Source organism: Cebidichthys violaceus, unplaced genomic scaffold, assembly GCF_023349555.1.
Source record: "Cebidichthys violaceus isolate CVI_PGR_0920_01 unplaced genomic scaffold, fCebVio1.0.p SCAF_2, whole genome shotgun sequence".
Classification (NCBI taxonomy): domain Eukaryota; kingdom Metazoa; phylum Chordata; class Actinopteri; order Perciformes; family Stichaeidae; genus Cebidichthys; species Cebidichthys violaceus.
The window spans coordinates 15,905,189-15,921,324 of record NW_027176372.1 but is presented as its reverse complement, the minus strand read 5'-3'; the positions used below and the strand labels follow the sequence as shown (position 1 = coordinate 15,921,324).

General features: G+C 41.0%; 5 protein-coding genes across 5 annotated transcripts; all 5 read right to left on the bottom strand.

Moving 5' to 3' along the window:
• Nucleotides 1-473: 473 nt before the first annotated feature.
• LOC137875941 (protocadherin alpha-8-like) lies at nt 474-3,059 on the bottom strand. Its single transcript, XM_068715461.1, has 2 exons — nt 622-3,059; nt 474-509 (listed from the first exon to the last, which is right to left on the bottom strand). Exons 1-2 carry the CDS (start codon nt 2,947-2,949, stop codon nt 474-476), a joined length of 2,364 nt encoding a protein of 787 aa, XP_068571562.1. The 5' UTR covers nt 2,950-3,059.
• A 36-nt stretch (nt 3,060-3,095) lies between these two features.
• LOC137875940 (protocadherin alpha-8-like) lies at nt 3,096-6,188 on the bottom strand. Its single transcript, XM_068715460.1, has 2 exons — nt 3,837-6,188; nt 3,096-3,110 (listed from the first exon to the last, which is right to left on the bottom strand). The coding sequence occupies exons 1-2, from the start codon at nt 6,186-6,188 to the stop codon at nt 3,096-3,098; spliced, it is 2,367 nt and encodes a 788-aa protein (XP_068571561.1).
• An 837-nt stretch (nt 6,189-7,025) lies between these two features.
• LOC137875939 (protocadherin alpha-6-like) lies at nt 7,026-9,335 on the bottom strand. Its single transcript, XM_068715459.1, has one exon. The coding sequence runs from the start codon at nt 9,333-9,335 to the stop codon at nt 7,026-7,028; it is 2,310 nt and encodes a 769-aa protein (XP_068571560.1).
• Nucleotides 9,336-10,406: 1,071 nt separating this feature from the next.
• On the bottom strand, nt 10,407-12,891 carry LOC137875938 (protocadherin alpha-3-like). The gene has a single exon (XM_068715458.1). The coding sequence runs from the start codon at nt 12,768-12,770 to the stop codon at nt 10,407-10,409; it is 2,364 nt and encodes a 787-aa protein (XP_068571559.1). The 5' UTR covers nt 12,771-12,891.
• A 46-nt stretch (nt 12,892-12,937) lies between these two features.
• On the bottom strand, nt 12,938-16,136 carry LOC137875937 (protocadherin alpha-3-like). The gene is made up of 2 exons (XM_068715456.1): nt 13,641-16,136; nt 12,938-12,982 (listed from the first exon to the last, which is right to left on the bottom strand). The coding sequence occupies exons 1-2, from the start codon at nt 15,996-15,998 to the stop codon at nt 12,938-12,940; spliced, it is 2,403 nt and encodes an 800-aa protein (XP_068571557.1). The 5' UTR covers nt 15,999-16,136.

Genomic DNA, 16,136 nt, shown 5'->3' with positions numbered 1-16,136 from the left:
TCATGCGATTCAGCACCACAGACAGCAACATCAAGAAGCCCCACAGCCTTTCCCTCTAATAATAGAAGTAGTTCAGTATTATTACGACTAGGTGCATATTGCTCAAACAACTCAAAAGAAACACTGCAACATCTTTGAAATTATCATTCAGTTGGTTAGAAGTTGGAATATTCTAAGACCCAAATATCAAAAACCCACTTCCTATATATTCCCCAAAACAGACCAAGTACACTCTTAGGCTGGAAAACAAGACCATTTTCATTTCAGCACCATGGACAGTGGTCATAATCAAAGAAAAGATATCATAGTTATGATTGTGTATGTGCATGACAACCTACAAGAGAGACAGACAGTGAGAGAATAGCAGAGAGCAAGGCGTAGCTGCTGTAGACTGAGCTATATTGTATTCTAAAATAACTCTCAATGTAAATTATCACTTTGTATGATGAACAAGACATGACCATGATAGAAATTCAAACTTTGTTGAACGTTATAGTTGGTAGTGTTCTCTGTGCAAAAAGGTTTTAGAGACACAATAAGAAGCAAACTTTGAGCAATGCAGAAAGAAATTATTATAAAAATCTTAATATATTAAATAAAACACTGTTTTTAAAGTCTTACCTCTCCAGGTATCCTCCTGTCAGGGAGCACTAGAGTGTTCGCGTGGCTTCCCGGGACTATAGTAGATCCTATACTCATTCTGGGTCCAACTAACATGTAGCGTTTGTCTCCAGATCTGTACTGGATGCTGTGACACAGTGTCCCGTCATAATTAGTCTCTTGTAGATATTTGGAAGTATAGTCTGTGGATTTAGAACACTGCATTGCAATCAGCACGATGATACTGATGAGAAAAAGTGTTGAAACTGAGCCCAAAGTTATCATCAGGTAAAAAGTCACATTATTATCCTCCTCGTCATTTGTTGCACTTTTAACATCAGCAGCAGCAAAAGCCTCTTTGGGCTCCACGACTTTGACAATCACAGTAGCTGTTGCTGAGAGTGACACGTTCCCATTGTCTTTCACCAGTATGAGCAGTTTATGCTCAGCCTCGTCTGTCTCTGTGAATGAGCGAAGTGTTCTGATCTGTCCTGTATAGCGGTCCAAACCAAAGAGACTGTGGTCAGTAACTTCCTGCAGTGAAAACAGTAACCAGCCGTTATATCCTATATCAGCGTCATAGGCTCTGACTTTAGTCACCAAGTGTCCTGCGTTCACATTGCGGGGAATCTCCTCCACACCTTCAGCAGAACCGTTAGAGCTGACTGGATACAGGATGACTGGAGCGTTGTCGTTCTGATCCAGAATGAACACGTTCACTGTGACGTTGCTGCTTAGTGACGGAGTTCCAGAATCTGTGGCAACAACTCGGAACTGGAACGTTTTCAGAGTTTCAAAGTCAAAACTTTTTAGTGCTGAAATGTGTCCATTTTCAGAATTAATATTCAGAAAAGATGCCATATCATTATGACCGCCTTTTCCTCTAATTATACGATAGGACACTGCTGCATTGTCGTTTAAGTCTTTATCATTTGCACTAACAGAAAATATTGATGCGCCAGGAGCATTGTTTTCCGTCAAATATAATTCCAAGGGACTCTGTGTGAACTCTGGGACGTTGTCATTCACATCTGATATCTGAATACTCAAAGTTTTGAATGTGGAAAGTGGAGGCTCACCATAATCTGTTGCTGTTATTGAAATGTCATAATGTGAGACACTTTCTCTGTCCAATGTTTCCTTTGTCACCAAAGAGTACATGTTTTCTTTAAACGACGGTTTTAATTCAAATGGTACATTCCCCGTCAGACTGCACATGACTTTGCCATTCAGACCGGAATCAATGTCTGTAATACTAATAAGAGAGATCACGGTTCCATGTTTTGAATCCTCTGGGACCATGCTAGATATTGATGTCACCTCTATTTCTGGTTCATTGTCATTTACATCTTGGATTTTTATTATAACTCTGCAGTCCGTTGTTGTCGGGGGCTGACCTCTGTCAGAGGCTTGGACGTCTAACTTGAAAACATCAGCTTTCTCATAGTCAATTCGTCCTTTAACTTGAATCTCCCCTGAATTTTTGTCTAGCGTAAATAACTCCAACACTTTGGAATTAATGTCACCTCCAAAGGCATACTCGACATCCCCATTAGCTCCCTCGTCCAGATCAGTTGCTTGGACTTTTATCACAATCGTTTCGAAAGCAACATTTTCTTGTAATATCACAGAATAAACCTCCTCCGAAAAAGTAGGTCTGTTATCATTGATATCGAGAACCATTATTGTAAGATTAAGATTAGCTGATTTTAGTGGCGTCCCTCCATCCATAGCGGTTAAAATCAAGCAATGGTTGGTTTTCTGCTCTCTGTCTAATGGCCTCTGCAACACTAAGAAGGGAATTTTATCCTCTCCCCTTTCTCGAATTTCAAGATTAAAATGATCGTTTTGACTAAGTTTATAGCGCTGGACTGAATTAATTCCAACGTCTGGATCACGTGCGCCTGGTAATTGAAATCGTGCTCCTGGCAAAGTATTCTCCGTTATTTCTAGAACCTTTTCTTTCTCGACAAACATCGGTGCATGGTCGTTAGCATCCGTTATTTCCACGGTGACATAATGGATCTCAAGTGGATTTTCAACAACAATTTTCAGATCTATTAAACAATCACCATTTCCATCGCACAGCTTTTCTCTATCGAGATTCTTATGAACATACAAAACGCCATTGTTCGGGTTTACCTCAAATAGCGCGTCCTGAGGTCCAGACACAATACGAAAACGCCTGTTTATCAATGTACTGACATCAAGGCCCAAATCCTTGGCAACATTTCCAATAACTGCTCCCAGTTTAACTTCCTCTGGAGTCGAGTATTTTATTTGAGCTGAAATCTGCTCAACAAAGACAAACCAGAGAGAAAAAAACAGAGGACCCGTCCAAGACGTCATTCTTCCTCTTTGTCCTTTGTTTCCTTTGGCGTAATCATTTGAAATAGCATCCACAAATATATTCCTCTTCAGACGCCTCTAGTTCTCCTGAGATTGTTTTTCAGAAAACCACGTTCGCGACGGAGATGAAATCAGAAACGAGGGCATTATTTGCGTTCGAGCTGGAATACACAATTTGAAAGGGGCAGAGTCAATTTTGACTGACGCCTTAGCAATTCTCTAATGTAACACTGACACCCAGTGGACCACCAAATGTCTTCGTTTAGTACAAAGGAGAAAGAGAATATAAAACAGAACAGAAACATCCCCAGTACGAAGTTGAGTCTCACGAAATGCTCCACAGTCAAATAAATGTTGAACTTATTCGCAAACAGGTTGCAATAGCTTAGTAGCCCGTTGTCACCAACCACTGAAGTATTTCCCATTACTACTCGAGACTGTAATAGAGTCTGAGATACATAAGACAAACATTCAGCACCATGAACAAAGCAATAGTCGTATATGGTCGATTAGCTTTACTAAGTACATTATCAAGTGTTGCTAAAATAAGAAGAATGCTCTCTCTTCTAGTCTAGAAACATTTAAAACACCTCAACGTGAGCAAAATCATCACGACCAGATTCCAGTACCATGGAAAGCAGTACACAACATACAGTGCTGGACTAAATAGCAATTTTACAATTGCAAGAGAGGGAAAACATTGCACATTGTCAGACTTCGACCAAAACCATTTGACAAAAATGTAACTCTTTCACCAACGGCAAACATTTTCATTTAAAATACTAACCAACATGGCGCATATCCATTTAGAGAAAGTATAAGTCAGCCAAAAAACTGTATGATATAAAAGTCATACAGTATCTATTATACTCGTGCATTGTGCTTACCTCTCCAGGTGTCCTCCTGTCAGGGAGCACCAGTGTGTTCGCGTGGCTTCCCGGGACTATAGTAGATCCTATACTCATTCTGGGTCCAACTAACATGTAGCGTTTGTCTCCAGATCTGTACTGGATGCTGTGACACAGTGTCCCGTCATAATTAGTCTCTTGTAGATATTTAGAAGTATAGTCTGTGGATTTAGAACACTGCATTGCAATCAGCACGATGATACTGATGAGAAAAAGTGTTGAAACTGAGCCCAAAGTTATCATCAGGTAAAAAGTCACATTATTATCCTCCTCGTCATTTGTTGCACTTTTAACATCAGCAGCAGCAAAAGCCTCTTTGGGCTCCACGACTTTGACAATCACAGTAGCTGTTGCTGAGAGTGACACGTTCCCATTGTCTTTCACCAGTATGAGCAGTTTATGCTCAGCCTCGTCTGTCTCTGTGAATGAGCGAAGTGTTCTGATCTGTCCTGTATAGCGGTCCAAACCAAAGAGACTGTGGTCAGTAACTTCCTGCAGTGAAAACAGTAACCAGCCGTTATATCCTATATCAGCGTCATAGGCTCTGACTTTAGTCACCAAGTGTCCTGCGTTCACATTGCGGGGAATCTCCTCCACACCTTCAGCAGAACCGTTCGAGCTGACTGGATACAGGATGACTGGAGCGTTGTCGTTCTGATCCAGAATGAACACGTTCACTGTGACGTTGCTGCTTAGTGACGGAGTTCCAGAATCTGTGGCAACAACTTGAAACTGGAACGTTTTCAGAGTTTCAAAGTCGAAACTTTTTAATGCTGAAATGTGTCCATTTTCAGAGTTTACATTTAGGAAAGACATGATGTCGTTTTGAGTTCCTTCTCTGACAATATGATAAGAAATAGCTGCATTGTCATTGTGATCATAGTCCGTTGCACTTACAGAGAATATTGACGTTCCAGCAATGTTATTTTCTACCAGGTAAAATTGTAAAGGATTTTGAGAGAATTGTGGTCGATTGTCGTTTACATCTGATATATGAATGTTTAGAGTTTTGAAAGTAGATAAAGGAGGTTCACCACAATCGGTGGCTTTTATTGTTATTTCATAATGTGACACCTCCTCTCGGTCCAAAAATCCCTTCGTGACAACTGAATATATGTTCTCCTTATAGGAGGGCTTTAATTCAAAAGGCACGTCTGAAGTTATGCTTGAAATAATTTTTCCATTGACACCGAAATCTTTATCCCTCAAACTGATGAGAGAAATCATTGTGCCAGGTTTTAAATCTTCAGACACTATATTTGATAGTGAGGTGACTTCTATTTCAGGTGGATTATCATTGACGTCTTTAATCTTTATAATGACTCTACACTCACCAGTCAGTGGAGGCGTTCCTTTATCGGATGCCTCAACGTCCAGTTTATAAACGTCGTTTTCTTCATAGTCCACTAGTCCTTTAACTCTTATTTCTCCAGTAAATTTGTCCAATTCAAAAATGTCGTAGACTTTTTTCTTCAGAGTTTTACCAAGACTGTATTCAATTTCGCTATTGGTGCCCTCATCGGGATCCGTAGCATTCATTATAAATACTGAAGTACCGATTGGAACGTTTTCTTGTATTTCAATTTGATAAATCTCCTGACTAAACATCGGACGATTATCATTACTGTCAAGAACAACAATAGAAACATTTAGTGTCCCGGATTTTGGAGGTTTACCTCCATCAACTGCTGTAACAAATAGCGTGTGTTTATTCTTTTGTTCTCTATCTAATGATTTCTTCAGCACTAAAAATGGTATTTTGTCCTCATCGCTTTGACGGATGTCTACTTCAAAGTGATTATTTGCCGTCAAAGTGTATGTACGGATAGAATTACTTCCAGCATCGGGATCACGAGCAGTGTGCAGTTGAAATCGCCTTCCTGGTAATGTTTGTTCAAATATTTCAAATATCTGTTGTCTTTCAGGAAAACTTGGTGAGTGATCATTTACATCTGTAATTTCTACAACTACGTAGTGTATTTCCAAAGGATTTTCGACTATGACTTTCAGCTCCATTAGACATGCACCAGCACCGTGACAGAGCTCCTCTCTGTCGATCTTCTTATGGACATACAGAGCCCCATTGTTCTGATTTACCTCAAAAAATTCGTCCTTTGATTCAGAAACAACACGGAACCGTCGGCCAAACAAAGAGGTGATGTCGAGACCAAGATCCTTTGCAACATTTCCAACAACAGTTCCATCTTGTACCTCCTCGGGAATAGAGTATCTGATTTCTGCCGAAGCCCGTATTCCGACAAACAACAGGAGAGCCAAATGAAAAGCAAACCAGGAGCAGACCGTTCTTTGAGTTTGTCGTTTGGTCCCCATCTTTTTCCAACAACAGATACACAAAAACCCAGTGCTGCAATCCAAGTCTATGTCAAACTCATCGTGAGTCGCATATTTAATAAATTGCCCAAAATCATTCCGTGGGGTGGCGAGCTCGATTCAATTCCCCTCTATGCTTCTTTCAGCGGGCAAACAAAAGCTTTAAGAGGGGAGGGACGAAGAATCATATGGTTTCCCAATGTAATACTGACACCCAGAGGTAATTGAGAAAGTACAAGGATATATATATACTTTTAACTAAAAAAGCAGATATGCAATGTAACCCTTTATAATTTGTATGACCAACAAAAATATTATTTTTTTCACCACCATGAATGGTCTTTTTCTTATCGATGGTACGGTATCATTCTCAGTACTCATATGTCAACAAAAACACCAGCAATTTCAACTTTCCTATTATTTGTATTTTACATATAATTAACTGCTTTACCTATTTCAAATGTTTGATATGTATCAGCCTAAATAGGCCTGACAATTACAAACGAGTTGAAAGTGAAGCACAGACACAACTTTGCTGTATGGCTTTTGTCAACACATAATGGCAAAGCAACTATAAGCCTTTTGGAGCTCTGACTTGAATACCTACATCTCTATTCAGTGAACACCGTCCAGTGAAGACAGCATCTGTATTTAAAGTCAGACTAACGTTTCAAAATCCAAATTATAAGCTTCAAATGTAAACAAACAGTTGAGTTTGTTTTGACCTGTTTGTTTTCTGTAAAAGGGTCAAGAAAGGTGATAAAAAATAAAAAAATGTCCATTTAAGCACAACGCAATGACAGAAGGCAGTTCATGTAAACATATATCTCATTGTTTTCAAGCTCTTACCTCTCCAGGTGTCCTCCTGTCAGGGAGCACCAGTGTGTTCGCGTGGCTTCCCGGGACTATAGTAGATCCTATGCTCATTCTGGGTCCAACTAACATGTAGCGTTTGTCTCCAGATCTGTACTGGATGCTGTGACACAGTGTCCCGTCATAATTAGTCTCTTGTAGATACTTAGAAGTATAGTCTGTGGATTTAGAGCACTGCATTGCAATCAGCACGATGATACTGATGAGAAAAAGTGTTGAAACTGAGCCCAAAGTTATCATCAGGTAAAAAGTCACATTATTATCCTCCTCGTCATGTGTTGCACTTTTAACATCAGCAGCAGCAAAAGCCTCTTTGGGCTCCACGACTTTGACAATCACAGTAGCTGTTGCTGAGAGTGACACGTTCCCATTGTCTTTCACCAGTATGAGCAGTTTATGCTCAGCCTCGTCTGTCTCTGTGAATGAGCGAAGTGTTCTGATCTGTCCTGTATAGCGGTCCAAACCAAAGAGACTGTGGTCAGTAACTTCCTGCAGTGAAAACAGTAACCAGCCGTTATATCCTATATCAGCGTCATAGGCTCTGACTTTAGTCACCAAGTGTCCTGCGTTCACATTGCGGGGAATCTCCTCCACACCTTCAGCAGAACCGTTCGAGCTGACTGGATACAGGATGACTGGAGCGTTGTCGTTCTGATCCAGAATGAACACGTTCACTGTGACGTTGCTGCTTAGTGACGGAGTTCCAGAATCTGTGGCAACAACTCGGAACTGAAACGTTTTCAGAGTTTCAAAGTCAAAACTTTTTAGAGCCAAAATGTCTCCATTTTCAGAGTTGATATTCAGGAATGATGTTATATCATTTTCAGTTTGTCCTCTTGCAACATTAAAAGAAATTGCTGCATTGTCATTCATATCTTTGTCCGTTGCGCTGACAGAGAAAATTGACGCTCCAGCAACGTTATTTTCTATCAGGTAAAACTCTAATGGATTTTGGTCAAAATGTGGACTGTTGTCGTTTACATCCGATATCTGAATACTCAGTGTTTTAATTGTCGATAAGGGAGGTTCACCACAATCGGTGGCTTTTATTGTTATTTCATAATGTGACACCTCCTCTCTATCCAAAAATCCTTTAGTGACAATTGAATATATGTTCTCCTTATAGGAGGGCTTTAATTCAAAGGGCACGTCTGATGTTATGCTTGTTATAATTTTCCCATTGATACCCGAGTCTTTATCCACAGCACTAAGCAGTGAAATGACTGTACCCGGCTTTGAGTCCTCAGATACTATATTTGACAGTGATGTCACATCTATTTCTGGTGGATTATCATTTACGTCTTTAATCTTTATAATGACTCGACACTCACCTGTCAGTGGAGGCGTTCCTTTATCGGATGCCTCAATATCAAGTTTATAAACTTCGTTTTCTTCATAGTCCACTACTTCTTTAACTCTAAGTTCTCCAGTTAATTTGTCTAATTCAAAAATGTCGTAGACTTTTTTCTTCAGAGTTTTTCCAAGGCTGTATTCAATTTCGCTATTGGTGCCTTCATCGGAATCCGTTGCATTAATTCGAAATATTGAAGTACCGACTGGGACATTTTCGTGTAATGTAATTTGATAAATCTCCTGACTAAACATCGGACGATTATCATTACTGTCAAGAACAATAATAGAAACATTTAGTGTCCCGGATTTTGGAGGTTTACCTCCATCAACTGCTGTAACAAATAGCGTGTGTTTGTTTTTTTGTTCTCTATCTAATGATTTCTTCAGCACTAAAAATGGAATTCTGTCCTCATCGCTTTGACGGATGTCTACTTCAAAGTAATCGTTTGCAGTCAAAGTGTATGTACGGATAGAGTTACTTCCAGCATCGGGATCACGAGCGGCGTGCAGTTGGAATCGCCTTCCTGGTAATGTTTGTTCAAATATTTCAAAATTCTGTTCATTTTCAGGGAAACTAGGAAAGTGATCATTGACATCAGTAATTTCTACAACTACATAATGCATTTCCAAGGGGTTTTCAACGAGGATTTTTAGCTCCATTAGACATGCAGCGCCACCGTGACAGAGCTCCTCTCTGTCAATCTTCTTATGGACATACAGAGCCCCATTGTTCTGGTTTACCTCAAAAAATGTCTCCTTTGATCCAGAAACAACACGGAACCGTCGGTCAGATAACGACGTAATTTCAATGCCAAGATCCTTCGCAACATTTCCAACAACAGTTCCTTCTTTCGCCTCCTCTGGAACAGAGTATCTTATCTGAGCAAAAGCCTGCTTTCCGATAAAAAGCAATAGAGCCATTTGAAACACAAACACATACTCCCTTTTTCGACCATATCTTTCGGCCCCCATCATTATACTATAACTTCGAAAAAACACGATAAAGGATTTTACGTCCACGAAAAATCTCAATATCCAACCCGTTTTCCATCAAATAATAAAAAACTGCACAACGCGAATCCATCGGCTGGTGTGCTTCATTCAAATACGTGCCCTGCTGTAAATGTCAGACAAAAGATTTTTCAGGGGAGGTACAACATCTTCAATAATTTCCCAACGTTGCAGTGACACCCGGAGGTCATTAAAGGAACGAAATATACTATAGATATAATCAAGGATATACTATAGTTTTGTCCAATTTATGGTTAGAAACTTTAAAATAACTATCTGCAGTCTGCAGTATCTTTGCTCAAACGAATACAAATGTGCTTGTACATTCAGTGTTTGTTGCTCTATATATCTCTCTATTTCTTGCTCCCCGTCTCTCATTATCAATGAATTGAAAGTTAACACATCGCTTGTTTTTAAGCAAGATTTGTATTCGCTGAAGTTCTTAATAACGAACGTAGGTGTCGTGATAATGAATATGGTAAATTAACTTGTACTTGTATAGCACTTTTCTAATCTCTTGACCACTGAAAACGCTTTTACACTACTTGTCATTGACACCGTTCACACGCTGATGGCAGGGGCCACCTGCTCATCAGGACTATCTAACATTCACTTGCGTTCACACACCGCAGGCACAGCCTACCGAGCGATATGGGGTGTCTTGCCCAACACATTGACATGGACTAGCGGAGCCGGGGATCTTTTGATTGCAGGACAACCCGCTCTATCACTAATCCATAGTCGCCCCTGTGATCGTGTTGCATTATGTTTCAAAGCAAATAGTAAATATATTGCAGGAATCATGTGAAGCTGTCCGCTAAAATGTAGTGTATGTTTCATTCATTCAGTCATGTGTTGCTCAGCATAGCAATGATTTCTAGATTTCTTAGTAAGTCTGCTTTACTCGATAATAGAAAAGCGTTTCAGCACCATGGACAGCGGTCACCAATAAGCAAAGAGTTGTATTTGTGGGTAATGCTTTTAAGATCTTACCTCTCCAGATGTATGTCTCCTGTCAGGGAGCACTAGTGTGTTCGCGTGGCTTCCCGGGACTATAGTAGATCCTATACTCATTCTGGGTCCAACTAACATGTAGCGTTTGTCTCCAGATCTGTACTGGATGCTGTGACACAGTGTCCCGTCATAATTAGTCTCTTGTAGATATTTGGAAGTATAGTCTGTGGATTTAGAGCACTGCATTGCAATCAGCACGATGATACTGATGAGAAAAAGTGTTGAAACTGAGCCCAAAGTTATCATCAAGTAAAAAGTCACATTATTATCCTCCTCGTCATTTGTTGCACTTTTAACATCAGCAGCAGCAAAAGCCTCTTTGGGCTCCACGACTTTGACAATCACAGTAGCTGTTGCTGAGAGTGACACGTTCCCATTGTCTTTCACCAGTATGAGCAGTTTATGCTCAGCCTCGTCTGTCTCTGTGAATGAGCGAAGTGTTCTGATCTGTCCTGTATAGCGGTCCAAACCAAAGAGACTGTGGTCAGTAACTTCCTGCAGTGAAAACAGTAACCAGCCGTTATATCCTATATCAGCGTCATAGGCTCTGACTTTAGTCACCAAGTGTCCTGCGTTCACATTGCGGGGAATCTCCTCCACACCTTCAGCAGAACCGTTAGAGCTGACTGGATACAGGATGACTGGAGCGTTGTCGTTCTGATCCAGAATGAACACGTTCACTGTGACGTTGCTGCTTAGTGACGGAGTTCCAGAATCTGTGGCAACAACTCGGAACTGAAACGTTTTCAGAGTTTCAAAGTCGAAACTTTTTAGTGCGGATATATGTCCGTTTTCCGAATTTACATTCAGGAACGATGACATCTCACGGTGCAGACCATTACCTCTCACAATGTGGTATGCTATTGCTGCATTTTCATTCACATCACTATCAGCAGCGCTTACAGCAAATATTGATGCGCCCGGGGCATTGTTTTCTACCAAATAAAGTTCAAATGGATTGTGACTGAAAAGTGGCCTGTTGTCATTTACATCTGACACCTGAACACTCAAGGATTTTACAGCCGAAAGAGGAGGTTCGCCACAGTCCGTAGCTGTTATTGTGATATCATAACTGGACACAGTTTCTCTGTCTAAACGCCCCTTTGTGACCAGAGAGTACATGTTTTCTTCAATGGATGGCGTCAAATCAAACGGAACATTATCCAAGATTTTACAAATAACTTTACCATTTAAGCCCGAGTCTTTGTCCGTAACACTAATAAGTGATATAACTGTGCCAGGCTTTGAATCTTCTGGGACTAAGTTGGACAATGATGTTACCTCAATGTCTGGCTGGTTATCATTCACATCTTTTATTTTTATCACTACTCTACTTTCGGCAGTCCAAGGTGGCTGGCCTTTATCTGATGCCTGCAGATCCAGTCTATAAATCTCCGTGTCCTCAAAGTCCACTTTTCCTTTCATTCGAATCTCACCAGTGACGCTGTCTAATTCAAATGTGTCGTGTACTTTTTTCTTCTGTGTTTTTCCAAACATGTATTCAATTTCGCTGTTCGACCCTTCGTCTAAATCTGTAGCGTTTAACTGTATTACAAGAGTTCCTATCGGGGCATTCTCATCTAATGACACGGTGTATATGTCTTTGCTGAACACAGGGCGGTTATCATTTGCATCCAGCACAGTTATAGTCAAATTAAGGCTCCCAGATTTCGACGGACTTCCCCCATCAAGAGCTGTTAACACGAAATGGTGTTCTGACTTTTGCTCCCTATCTAGGGGCTTTTTCAGCACTAAAAATGGTATCTTGTCCTCCTCGCTGTCTCTGATTTCAGTATCGAAAAAATCATTTGTGCTCAACTTATATAATCGAACTGACTGTGGACCGATATCAGGGTCTCTAGCAGCATGAATTTGGAAACGAGTACCCGGAGGAGTATGCTCTGCTATTTCCAGTTTCTGCTCGCTTTCGGGAAAAATCGGTGAATGGTCATTAACATCCATTATTTCAACGCCAACGTAATGTATTTCCAGTGGGCTTTCTACAACAATTTTCAGGTTTATCAAACAAACCTTGATTCCATCACAGAGCTCTTCGCGGTCCACGGTATGTCCAATATACAACACTCCATTGTTTTGGTTTAATTGAAACAGAGCATGGTTGGGCCCCGAAACAATACGAAACCGCCGGTCTGACAAAGTGCTCATGTCAAGCCCTAAATCCTTGGCAACATTTCCGACTGGAGATCCGACTTGTACTTCCTCTGGAACAGAGTATCGAAGCTGAGCCAAAATCCGTTCGCCACAGCACAGCAACAAAACCCCGGCAACCCACCAGCAGCTCACTCGGCGCCTTTGTCCTCGTTCTCCCATTGTGAAGCAAAAAAAGAAGGCTTTCTTTTAGCTAAATACAGTGAACCAATTGCTCATCGAACCATTCTGATACAATCCATTTCACGATTCTCAAATGTAAGCTTGCACACATAAATATGAACTGCTGTTCATATGACTTGATACATAGACATATGATGTGTGCTCCGTCAGCGTACCTCCTCAATAAGAGATGATCCAGAGAGGGGCAGGGCCTCTACAGAATGAGCAACACAACCACGAGTTAGGCCACACTGACACCATGTGACCAGTGAGCAACAATACCATACTAAAACCCAAATGTTTCGCTTTAACTTCTTCTCTAATAAAATAGACTCCAATAGTCCTAATTGCCCATGCTGCAATTAGTACAGTTGTGTAGAACAAGCAATGAGCTGATTACAACCTCCCTTCCCATGCGTCCCTCATAGGATGCGTAGGCATTACTCTTCCAATGTATCATGGTATGTTTCTCAGACACCCATAATCAGCGTGCGACTCAGGTATGTGGTTATTCGATAAAGACATACAATAGCACCTGCAATCAAATGCTTTGTTAGAATAGGAGACACGCATTGTAAATCCTCACTTAATGCAAAGCATGTGGCTGAACGTACGGATACTAACTGAATGTGGAATGCAGTCTCTATTCAGAACAACAGGCCGAGTGATTATTTGCATTTGTTTGCGAAACATTAATTCAACTTATCCTCAAAAATCATCCACACAAAAAAAACAATATTTCAGCACCATGGACAGCCGAATTTCACATCAGCGGGAAGAGAATGGCAAACAAATAAAATATGTATTGACTACAACTAAATACTGTTGTGCGAAAGCATGATGTAAATAAAAAATATATATATATCTTACCTCTCCAGGTGTCCTCCTGTCAGGGAGCATTAGAGTATTCGCGTGGCTTCCCGGGACTATAGTAGATCCTATACTCATTCTGGGTCCAACTAACATGTAGCGTTTGTCTCCAGATCTGTACTGGATGCTGTGACACAGTGTCCCGTCATAATTAGTCTCTTGTAGATATTTAGAAGTATAGTCTGTGGATTTAGAGCACTGCATTGCAATCAGCACGATGATACTGATGAGAAAAAGTGTTGAAACTGAGCCCAAAGTTATCATCAGGTAAAAAGTCACATTATTATCCTCCTCGTCATTTGTGGCACTTTTAACATCAGCAGCAGCAAAAGCCTCTTTGGGCTCCACGACTTTGACAATCACAGTAGCTGTTGCTGAGAGTGACACGTTCCCATTGTCTTTCACCAGTATGAGCAGTTTATGCTCAGCCTCGTCTGTCTCTGTGAATGAGCGAAGTGTTCTGATCTGTCCTGTATAGCGGTCCAAACCAAAGAGACTGTGGTCAGTAACTTCCTGCAGTGAAAACAGTAACCAGCCGTTATATCCTATATCAGCGTCATAAGCTCTGACTTTAGTCACCAAGTGTCCTGCGTTCACATTGCGGGGAATCTCCTCCACACCTTCAGCAGAACCGTTAGAGCTGACTGGATACAGGATGACTGGAGCGTTGTCGTTCTGATCCAGAATGAACACGTTCACTGTGACGTTGCTGCTTAGTGACGGAGTTCCAGAATCTGTGGCAACAACTTGGAACTGGAACGTTTTCAGAGTTTCAAAGTCAAAACTTTTTAGCGCGGAAATAGTGCCATTGGCTTCATTTATATTTAAAAAGGATGTTAGGGTGGGCCCCGAACTCTTGCGGTCGAGTGAATATGTGACTGCAGCATTTTTGCCTCCATCAGCATCTTCCGCTCTCACTGAAAAAATTGACATCCCAGCCTTGTTGTTTTCAGGCACATAAAACGTATATGGGCTTTCAGTGAACAAAGGACTATTATCATTAACATCTAGCACATCTACATGTATCACCTTCGTTGATGACAGCACGGGGTTCCCTAAATCCTTAGCTGTTATTGTGATATCATACATATGTATGGACTCTTTATCCAGGTAGTCCTTGGTGACCAAAGAGTATGACTGTCCGTCAGGAGACGGCTTTAAGTCAAAAGGTAAATGACCGGGCACGCTGCAGACCACCTGTCCGTTCACACCTGAGTCAAGGTCCGTCACACCCATCAACGCCACCACCGTGCCAGGAGGTGCATCCTCTGGAATGCGACTTGAAAGGGATGTGATCTCTATTTCAGGTTGATTGTCGTTCACGTCTTCCACTCTAACAACCACGTTGCAGTGTGTGGATAGAGACACTGCACCTTTATCCGCAGCCAGTATCTTAATTTCATAAACTTGCTTTGCCTCATAATCAAGACCTCCTTTCACCGTTAGTTTGCCAGTTCTGCTATTCAAATCAAACGGTTCAGACGAAAATCCTCTAAATTTACTCCGTAAAGAATATTCGATCTCACTGTTAACCCCTTCATCCGAGTCAGATGCATTTACTGTCAGCAGAAATGTTCCTGCGGGTGTGTTTTCCTTTATTGTTATGGTGTATTTCTGTTTATCACACACTGGTGAGTTGTCATTAATGTCAGACACAATAACAGTAATATTAATAGTACCAGATTTTGACGGTTTACCCCCATCATTAGCTGTTAAGAGTAGCCAGTGTTGAGCGGCGTGTTCTCTATCCAAAGGTCGCTGTAAGATTAAGAATGGAACCTTTCCATCCTCCCCAAATTCTTCTGTTTCCAGACGAAAATACTGGTTGTGGTTGAGCTTATATGATTGTAAGGAATTCAAACCAACATCCAAGTCGTGTGCTCCTTCCATTTGAAATCGAGATCCAACTACAGCGGACTCCAGCACCTCTAATGTGTAATTTTCTTCAGGAAATTTCGGCGAATTGTCGTTTACATCGAGTATTTCAACAGTTATTTGGTGCATCTCGAGGGGATTTTCTACAACGGCTTTCAGATTTGTGATGCATGGAGCAGTTTTTGCACACAGGTCCTCTCTGTTTATTATCTGGTTCACTAACAAAACTCCATCTCTCGGATTTACCTTAAACATATCCTGCTTTGTTCCTGACACAACACGGAGATTCCTATCCGTCAGTCGTCCAACATCTAATCCAAGGTCTTTTGCCACATTTCCAACTGCCGTGCCTATTTTCAATTCCTCCTGAATGGAATATCGTATTTGAGCAGAGATTCCTTCCAAATTAGTCACAATCAGCAGGGCCAGAGAAAAAGAAATCCACATATCCAGCCATTGTTCTTTGATGTTCGTTATCGCCATTTTTAGGAAAAAGCCTTAAGCAACGGTCTCCAATCGGTCAAAAAATGTTCCGGAATTGTTCAGTTTCCTCTCACGGATAGTTAACGATACAGGTCTGTTTCTGTCTCCATTCTGACAAAAAAATGAAAGCTTTTTTAG

Excerpts from the sequence above, each read along its gene's own strand:
- LOC137875938 (XM_068715458.1), bottom strand. The coding sequence starts at position 12,770 with ATGGGAGAACGAGGACAAAGGCGCCGAGTGAGCTGCTGGTGGGTTGCC.
- LOC137875941 (XM_068715461.1), bottom strand. The coding sequence starts at position 2,949 with ATGACGTCTTGGACGGGTCCTCTGTTTTTTTCTCTCTGGTTTGTCTTT. Across the intron at positions 510-621 it reads ACAGGAGGATACCTGGAGAG|AGAACACTACCAACTATAAC; the intron begins GTAAGACTTTAA and ends CTTTTTGCACAG.
- LOC137875940 (XM_068715460.1), bottom strand. The coding sequence starts at position 6,188 with ATGGGGACCAAACGACAAACTCAAAGAACGGTCTGCTCCTGGTTTGCT.
- LOC137875937 (XM_068715456.1), bottom strand. The coding sequence starts at position 15,998 with ATGGCGATAACGAACATCAAAGAACAATGGCTGGATATGTGGATTTCT. Across the intron at positions 12,983-13,640 it reads ACAGGAGGACACCTGGAGAG|GCCCTGCCCCTCTCTGGATC; the intron begins GTAAGATATATA and ends CATTCTGTAGAG.
- LOC137875939 (XM_068715459.1), bottom strand. The coding sequence starts at position 9,335 with ATGGCTCTATTGCTTTTTATCGGAAAGCAGGCTTTTGCTCAGATAAGA.